Raw genomic sequence first — 8422 nt, 5'->3', positions numbered from 1 at the left:
AAAAAAAAAAAAAAAAAAAAAAAAAGTTTTAAACACCACTGATCTAGTTCTTCACTTCCACTGTGTGTATTGGGAAGACAGGCCCAGGTGGGAAGGAACTGCTACAGGTCCCAGTGTGTTAGTGACAGAATAGAGAGTGGACCTGACATCTCCTGTCTCTTTTTATACCAGCCTGCCAAACAGCAGAGTCGGAGATGGTTGTTTTTGTTTTGTTACGGTTTGTTTGTTTGTTTGTTTGTTTGTTTGTTTTTGAGACGGAGTCTCGCTCTGTCACCCAGTCTGGAGTACAGTGGCGCGATCTCCACTCACTGCAAGCTCTGCCTCCCAGGTTCATGTCATTCTCCTGCCTCAGCCTCCCAAGTAGCTGGGACGACAGGTGCCTGCCCCCAGGCCCAGCTAATCTTTTCTATTTTTAGTAGAGACGGAGTTTCACCATGTTAGCCAGGATGGTCTTGATCTCCTGACCTCGTGATCCGCCCGCCTCGGCCTCACAAAGTGCTGGGATTATAGGCGTGAGCTGCCGCGCCCGGCCGATTTGTTTGTTTGTTTGTTTGTTTTTAACTGAAAGGGAAAACAGAACCTAAGTTTGTTGTTCATGTTCAAGTTGACTTTAGAATCAGTCTTCCCTCTGGCCACACTCAAAGCTCACTGTGTTCCAACCCTCCCTGTTCCCGTATACCAAATGCTGTGAGTCCACACAGGCCCAGGGGATGAGGGTAACTACAGTCCTCCTCAATCCTCCACCAGGTTTCTGCCCTCACTGTTGCCAGGGGGAAGCAAACGGTAGGGAACAAGGAAGACAGAGTGGCAGGTGCTTTGAGAACCTGCTTGAATCCCAGCTTAACTACTTTTTCTCCACGGGAACTTGAGCAAGTCACTTCACCTCACAAAGTCTCACTGTATCAGCTGTAAACTTTGGGTAACTTTACGAAGTTCCCATGAAGGTATCCTAACATGGGGTTGCTGTAAGGCTCAGAGGCAATACACATAAAGAACCTGCAACATGGAAGTTGGGCAACAAGTAATAGTTCATATCAATATTACTGTTTTAACTATAGCTGGTTTTTGACAAGATCTGAAGTTCTTATACGTACTTTAAGTGCATTAGGCTCTCTGCATACCCACATCAAGGCCAAGCAATGCTGCACTTCCACATACATGCATTGGCCTGAGCCCTGCCCTCTGCAGTACTTTGACAGTCTTCCACCTGTAGGCAGATGTTCTGATGGGAGAATTCCACAGATGCCGTTGGATCAGCCTGAGAAGAAACTGGCTCTAGAATTAGTCTGCTGGGTTTCATTATGGCTCCACTATTTAATAGAAGACAAGTTTCTCAACCTCCCTGAGCCTCAGTTTTCTCATCTGTAAAATGGGAATAATAGCAGTCCCTAATTCCCAGGCTTGTTTTGAGGATTAAATGGGATAATACCCGTGAAAACCTCAGTGCCTTGACTCATCTTTAAAAGTAGCTAAAACTATTAACTCATGACTTGTCCTAAAGTCTGTCCTTTCTTAGAAAGAAAGAAAGCAAAGAAACAGGCCAAGTGCAGTGGCTCACGCCTGTAATCCTAGCACTTTGGGAGGCCAAGGCAGGTGGATCACTTGAGGTCAGGAATTTGAGACCAGCCTGGCCAACATGGTGTAACCCTGTCTCTACTAAAAGTAGAAAAACTAGCAGGGCGTGGTGGCACACGCCTGTAATCCCAGCTACTCTGGAGGCAGAGGTGAGAGAATTGCTGGAGCGTGGGGATTGGAGGTTACAGTGAGCTGAGATCATGCCACTGCACTCCAGCCTGGGTGATAGAGTGAGACCCTGTCTCAGAGAGAGAGAGAGAGAGAGAGAGAGAGAGAGAGAGAGAGAGGGGGGGGGAAGGAAGGAAGGAAGGAAGGAAGGAAGGAAGGAAGGAAGGAAGGAAGGAAGGAAGGAAGGAGCAAAGAGAGAGATAAAAGTGCTGGGTTTGGATTCCAGTGACTTTGAGTCGAGTACTGATTCTGCCACAAAGTAGCTGAGTGACGTTGGACATGACCTTCCCCCTTTCTGTATCTCAGTTTCCCCACAATTTCAAACCAGCAGGTTTGGGTTAGGTGAGCTGCTTCAACTCTGACTCTGGAGAAGGGCTGATGAGGTTATATAGCTGCCCGCTGTTGAGTCTGGATGGCCCTGGTCTTCCCATACAGAGGAGGATCAGGAAGGGGACTAATCCTCAAACCAGTGGCCTCGTCAAACCAGTGCCTTAGTTAAGGGAACTGCTGTGGGAATGCACATTCCCAGCTTGAAATTCTCTGTCACTGTGTGTGACCTTATGAAAGTCACTTCACCTCTCTGAGCCTCAGTTCCTTCGTCTGTAAGATGGGATTTAAAGTGGTGCCAGAGTAAAGAATTGTAAGAGCACATGAGGTAATGTCTGCTAAGTGCTTAGCACACAGAACTCAGTAGAATGTTGTGTTAGTAATCATTATTGATGCCAGTGGACCCCATCGTTGGGCATGGTGCTCTTCTTAGAAGCAGAGCAAGTACATGTGTCCATTCCAAGCCTTATTTCTGATGTCAGCAAAGCTGTTTATGAGGACAGCAGCCATCCCAGGGACACACCTGAAAAGGGGTGGGCCAGCCTCTACATGCTGACCATCCAGATTCCATGACTCCCCATCAGCCTGAAGGAGATGATAACCATCTGTCTTTCCCCACCCTGCCCAGAAGACCTGCTCGGCAGGGCTGGGAAGGACTTCAGACTATATCTTGCACAGTCCTTTTACCCAGGTAGGATGTAAGGAGAAGAGGTGGCCTATCCAGGTCTCACTAGACCTAGGACTGCACGGCAGTATGTGTAGTATTGAAAGGAGTATTTGGGTTTGATGCTTAGTTTCTCAACTTGCAGGCTGAGAGTCCTCACAGGACTTCAGTTTCCTCATCTGGACAAAAGGCTTAATAACAGAGTCTCTTACCAGGGTTGCTGCAAAGATTAAATGAAGGTTAAACGTAATGTGGGCCACAGACGTAATGTCTGTCCTCTCTATTCCTGCTGTAGTGCCCTTTGACTGTAGCACACTGGAAAGACGCAACACACTGATTTTTGGATTTTCTTTCCGTGTGAAGCTGTATGGAGACGCAGACTTGGTCTGGGGTGCTATTGTGCTGAACTCCTATAACCTCGATAGGGAAGGTACCAGGTTCACGAGGCTGAAGAAGAGACCCAGAGCCAGCAAATGAGAGTTGGGGTTTGATTGGCGGCTTACATACGGGGAAGCAAGTCCAGTGGTGGCGAGCTGGACAGGAAAACCCGCCCACTGACGACAGGCTAGGACGGATAAGGACACAATATCATCCTTACCTACAGAAAAGGTCCACTGGTGACAGGCTGGACACGATATGCTCCTTACCTATAGTCCAGTCCAGCCGCAGTGGGCTGGACAAGATAACCCAGGGGTGAAGGGCTGGCAGGAAAACCACAACCACTTGCAAACCGCATGCAGTTTATATTCCATCTTCACTTAACACCCTCCCCTTAATGACCTCCACCTGGCAACCTTCATCCACCTCAAAAGTCAGGGCTTCAATCTTCTGTACAGCCCATATTCCATGGGACAGATCGGGGGCTCAGATGTTCCTCACAGACAAGGAACAAGTCTCCAGGTTGGCCACTCCCGGATTCCAGAGCTTGGAACACACATTCAGGTGTGTCTGTCATACAAGGTCATTGTAAGCATATGCTTAAGTTATTGCTACCAGGTGCATTTACCCTACAGGTGCCAGTCTGAAAAACTGATTGGGGCCCTGACTGCCTCTCTGTTGCTCTGTGACCCTCCGCTGGTCACTTTCCCTCTCTGGCACTCAGTTTCTTCTTCTTTTTTTTTTTTTTTTTTGAGACAGAGTCTTGCACTCTTACCTGGGCTGGGGTGCAAAGGTGCGATCTTGGCTCTCTGTAACCTCCGCTTCCCGAGTTTATGCGATTCTCTTGCCTCAGCCTCCCAAGTAACTGGGATTACAGGCACACACCACCACATCTGGCTAATTTTTTGTATTTTCAGTAGAGACAGGGTTTCACTATGTTGGCCAGACTGGTCTCGAACTCCTGACCTCGTGATCTGCCCACCTCGGCCTCCCAAAGTGTCGGAATTAAAGGCATGAGCCAATACGTCTGTCCAGTTTCTTCTATTAACAGCACTGCCCAATAGAAACTTAACATGAGCCACATGTGTAATTTTAAATAGTTTAGTAGCCACTTTATAAAGAGTGAAAAGAATAGGAAAATAATTTAATAATGTTTTACTTAGCCCAATAATCCAAAATATTATCATTTCAACATGTAATCAATATTTAAAATCATTAATGAGATTTTCCTTTTTTCTTCTTACTAAGTTTTTGAAATCTGAGTGGTTCTCAATCCAGCATGATTTTGGCAATTGTCTAGGGGTGTTTGGGGCTGTCAAAACTGGGGTGGGCGTCGGGGTGCAGGGGTGTATGCATTGCTGGCATCTGGAGGGTAAAGGCCAGGGGTGCTGCTAAACATTCTACGAGCACAGGACAGCCCCCGCCACAAAGAACAATCTGGTCCAAAATGCTAAGCGAGCCTGTTTTCTACTTACAGCACATCACGATTCAGATTAGTGGCTAACCGAGTTCTCAAAAGCCACATGCAGCTGGTAGCTACCACATTGGACGGCACAGCTCTATAACCTAAAATGTCTGGACATGTACTTGGAAAAGCAAGTTTTTAAAAACTTTGGTTTTGGTGAATTTGTTTTCCTACTCATACCGCAATAACTGACCAAAAGAGCTGTGGCTGGGTCACCAGTCGCTGGCTGGCTAAGGGCAGAACCCATCTGTCCCTAGCTGGTTAGACCCTTCTTAAGCCACTCGCCCTCCCCAGCGAGACTGAGCCTGGAACAGACAGTGAACCCTGTTGTTCTTTTCTGGGGAGACAATGCTGCAGGCCCTGCTACCTGCCTGACAGGGCCATTGTGGCTCGAGGAGAAAAGGGCTTTGTCAGGACAGCAGCCGAGGAGCCTGCAATTCAATGGGGCCCTTTATGTCTGTATTGGCAAGATGCTCTGATGCCAGCCCTGTTGAGGCCCAGCCCCCTTCTAGAACAGATGGGGAGCCTGAGGCCCAGTGAGGGTGTGGAAGTCCATGCAGTGGATCCTAACCTCCTTCACCTCGTGCCACCGCCCTAAAACATGAGATTCCCCGGACTCTGAAAAGGCCCGTCTCGAAACACAGGATAAGCTCAATATTGCGCTTAACCCCTGACGAGGAGGCCCCTGCCCTGACCCTAAAATTTAGAGGTTCCACAAATCACAAACACACACAAAAATAAATGTATTAAAGAACATATATGTGCATCTGTCTTTCAGGATCTAGGCTCAGTTCTGGCAACTACAATCCGAAACATCCTCTCTTGTGATTTAAAAAGTCAGGCCACCAAGAGACGCCACTATTTAAAGTGTTCTCAACATACACACATGTACGCGCACACACGCACAATATAACTAAGCGAGGTGATCAATGTATTAATTAGCTTAATTGCCATATCATTTCATGACATACACCTATATCAAATCATTACATTGTACATCTTAAATACATATATTTTTCATTTGTCAGTCATACTTCAATAAAGCAAGGAAGAAAAAAGATAGGATAGGACCAGAGGGAAATACTCCACATGTCTCACCTTATGTCCTTGGAACAAAAGCAATCAAGTGTGAATGCAGTGAGGGTTTGAGGGCTGTACCACGCCGGGTTCAGTGCTGACTGTTGTATAGCACAAGGAGGAGCTGAACAGCAGAAATGCTTTGGGAAGAGAAAGAGAAGTTGAATTCTATTGTCACATTCTCCCTTGCAGGTAGCATGGATGCATATATTTTTTCATCATGAAGTATCACTTCTGAATAGGGCCAATCATCCAGTGTCTTGCTGCTCTGTGTTCAAATTCATACAGTCTTGGACGTGTTCACCTCTACTTGAACGGTGGTACCACACACCTCCAAAGTTACAGGTGGGCCTGGGCGCACTCACCCGCAGACTTAGATATATTCGTTGGCAACGGCTATGACTTCTGTCAACTAAAGAAAAGAAAATCAAGCTTTTAAGGAATTAAATTTTAAGTTAGTTTTATTCAGAAGTCTTACTGAGGGCCTGTAATCCCAGCACTTTGGGAGGCCGAGGTGGGTGGATCATCTGAGGTCAGGAGTTCAAGATCAGCCTCGCTAACATGGTGAAACCCTGTCTCTACTAAACATACAAAAATTAGCTTGGTGTGATGGTGGGTGCCTGTCATCCCAGGTACTCCGGAAGCTGAGGTGGGAGAATCTCTTGAACATGGGAGGCGGATGATGCAGTGAGCGGAGATCCAGCCACTGCACGCCAGCCAGGGCGACAGAGCGAGACTCTGTCTCAAAAAAAAAAAAAAAAAAAAAAAAAAAATAAGTCTTACTGACGACTAGAGACTGAAGACAAAAGTCTGGGAGGAGTCTTTCAGAGAGGTCTTGCCCCACGGTTCTGAAACAGTGTTTTAGTTCATGGCTGATATACAGGTAGTGGAAGTGCAGTGTGTGCTCAAACATTACATCAAAGTTGCTCAGAAGTTACAGTAAAGCCGAATCACATGAAAGTCTGGGTGCAAGAGTATATCTGGTTATAGATGACAGAGGCATAGTCACTAACCTTGTCAAACATTATCCTATGTGTAGGAATAGGCAAGGTCTAGGGTCATTTATCTTTGAAGAAATACAGTGTCTCAGGCAAGAGATGTGGGGGCCTTGTGCTCTATCCCGTTTTGTTTTCAAAGCATTTTTCCAGAGAGGTGCACATCGTTACAGAATCAAGGCCTTGTGAAATTATGTGGCAAGTAAAATGAGCAAACGTGGCCTGTTACATTGGCTGTGTCTCACATTTCCCTTTCTCTTTTAACCTCTCCTCTCCCCAACCCTATCCCGACCCCTTGGAGAAGGGGCTGTTGCATTTGACAAAGAAATTGATCCTTATGCAGAGTAAGCAACTTGTTTAAAGTCATGCAGCAAGTTAGGGGAAGCCCCATGCTGGAAGAACCCATCCTTGGAGGCCCAGCTAGAAGTCCGCAAGTAGACAGTGGAGGGTAGTAGCTAGGAGGACAGGGTTGGGGGTCAGAGCAGCTCTGTTTATACCTGGCACCCTCATTCACTAACTGTGCAACCTTGGGAGCAAGTGTCTTGGAGTATTTAAAGTATAGTATTTTCTATTCCTGTTCAAGATGTTAACATTAAGGGAAGTGGCGACAAGTATATGCAAACTCTCTATACTATTTTCGTAACTCTTCTATAAGTCTAAAATTACCTCATGATAAAATGTTTAAAAATAACAGTTTCCTGTAGTCCCAGCTACTCGGGAGGCTGAGGCAGGAGAATGGCGTAAACCCGGGAGGCGGAGCTTGCAGTGAGCTGAGATCCAGCCGCTGCACTCCAGCCTGGGCAACAGAGCAAGACTCCGTCTCAAAAAAAAAAAAAGATAATAATAGTTTCCTCTCATCTGTAGCATGGAAAGAGTAAGGATATCTGTCTCCTAGGAGGCTTCGATGAGACAGTGCCTGGAAAGGGGTTAGCACAGTGTCTGGCCCATGCTGATGACTCTATACATGACAGTTCTTAAAAGCTGCCTCCTCCAGGAAGCCGGTGACCACCACTGGCAGAACCAATCACTGCTTTCTTAGTAGCCCCACACCCTCACTGCCCAGGAGCAGTTTCTTTCAGTGTAAAATGCCAGGCAGCTTAAGTGGCCACTGACAGCATGAGTTTGATCCTGGCTTTTCCACTTCCTAGCTGAGATCCCCGGCAAGTTACCTGAGCACTTTGTGCCTCAGTTTCCTTTTGGTAAATAATAAAAGTCTGTACATTATAAGGCAGTCATGAAGATTAAATGAACTGGAATTTTTCAGCACTTAGAACTCTGGCCTATAGCAAACTCTACATAAGTGTTTTTATGGTCCAGGTCAGTGTTTTCTAACTTGCTTTTTACTCTTACCCATAGTAACAAATACGCTTTCCATCACAATGTGTGTATGTGTGTGTATGTAAATAATTTTAAAGTGGTAATTTCAAAACATTGGTCTCTAAGAGATGATCACACTTTGTTTCCCCATTAAAATATAAGGTACTTGGGGACAGGGAATAGTCTGACTCATTTTGGTCTCCAATCACTTCATTTCCTTCTTTCATTTAATTTACCAAGCTCCTATTATCTATTCATTAGACATAAATATATATTAGGCATTTATTAGGCACTCACTATGTACCTGTTACCTACCAGCACAGATCAGACCTAGGTTGAATCAATGAATGGGTAAGGCAAGGAAAGGAGGTCGAGGGCAGAAGGAAGGGAGGAAGGGTAGGAGGCTGGAATGGGAGAAAGGGAGGAAAGGTGGAGGGGAGGAGGGAGAGGGGGAGG

At 46.2% G+C, this 8422-nt stretch overlaps 1 protein-coding gene across 1 annotated transcript in view; it reads left to right on the top strand.

Annotated features, from left to right (window-relative positions):
- NIPAL4 (NIPA like domain containing 4) overlaps nucleotides 1–8422 on the top strand; it is a 29008-nt gene that overhangs the window by 4758 nt on the left and 15828 nt on the right. Inside the window, 1 exon segment of the mRNA XM_017856625.1 lies at nucleotides 3030–3118. Within this exon segment, the coding sequence (XP_017712114.1) occupies nucleotides 3030–3118 (89 nt within the window).

This window comes from Rhinopithecus bieti, unplaced genomic scaffold (assembly GCF_001698545.2).
Source record: "Rhinopithecus bieti isolate Rb0 unplaced genomic scaffold, ASM169854v2 scaffold_2915, whole genome shotgun sequence".
Lineage (NCBI taxonomy): Eukaryota > Metazoa > Chordata > Mammalia > Primates > Cercopithecidae > Rhinopithecus > Rhinopithecus bieti.
Note: the sequence above shows the minus strand (reverse complement) of the source record. Positions and strands in the feature narration are given on the sequence as shown.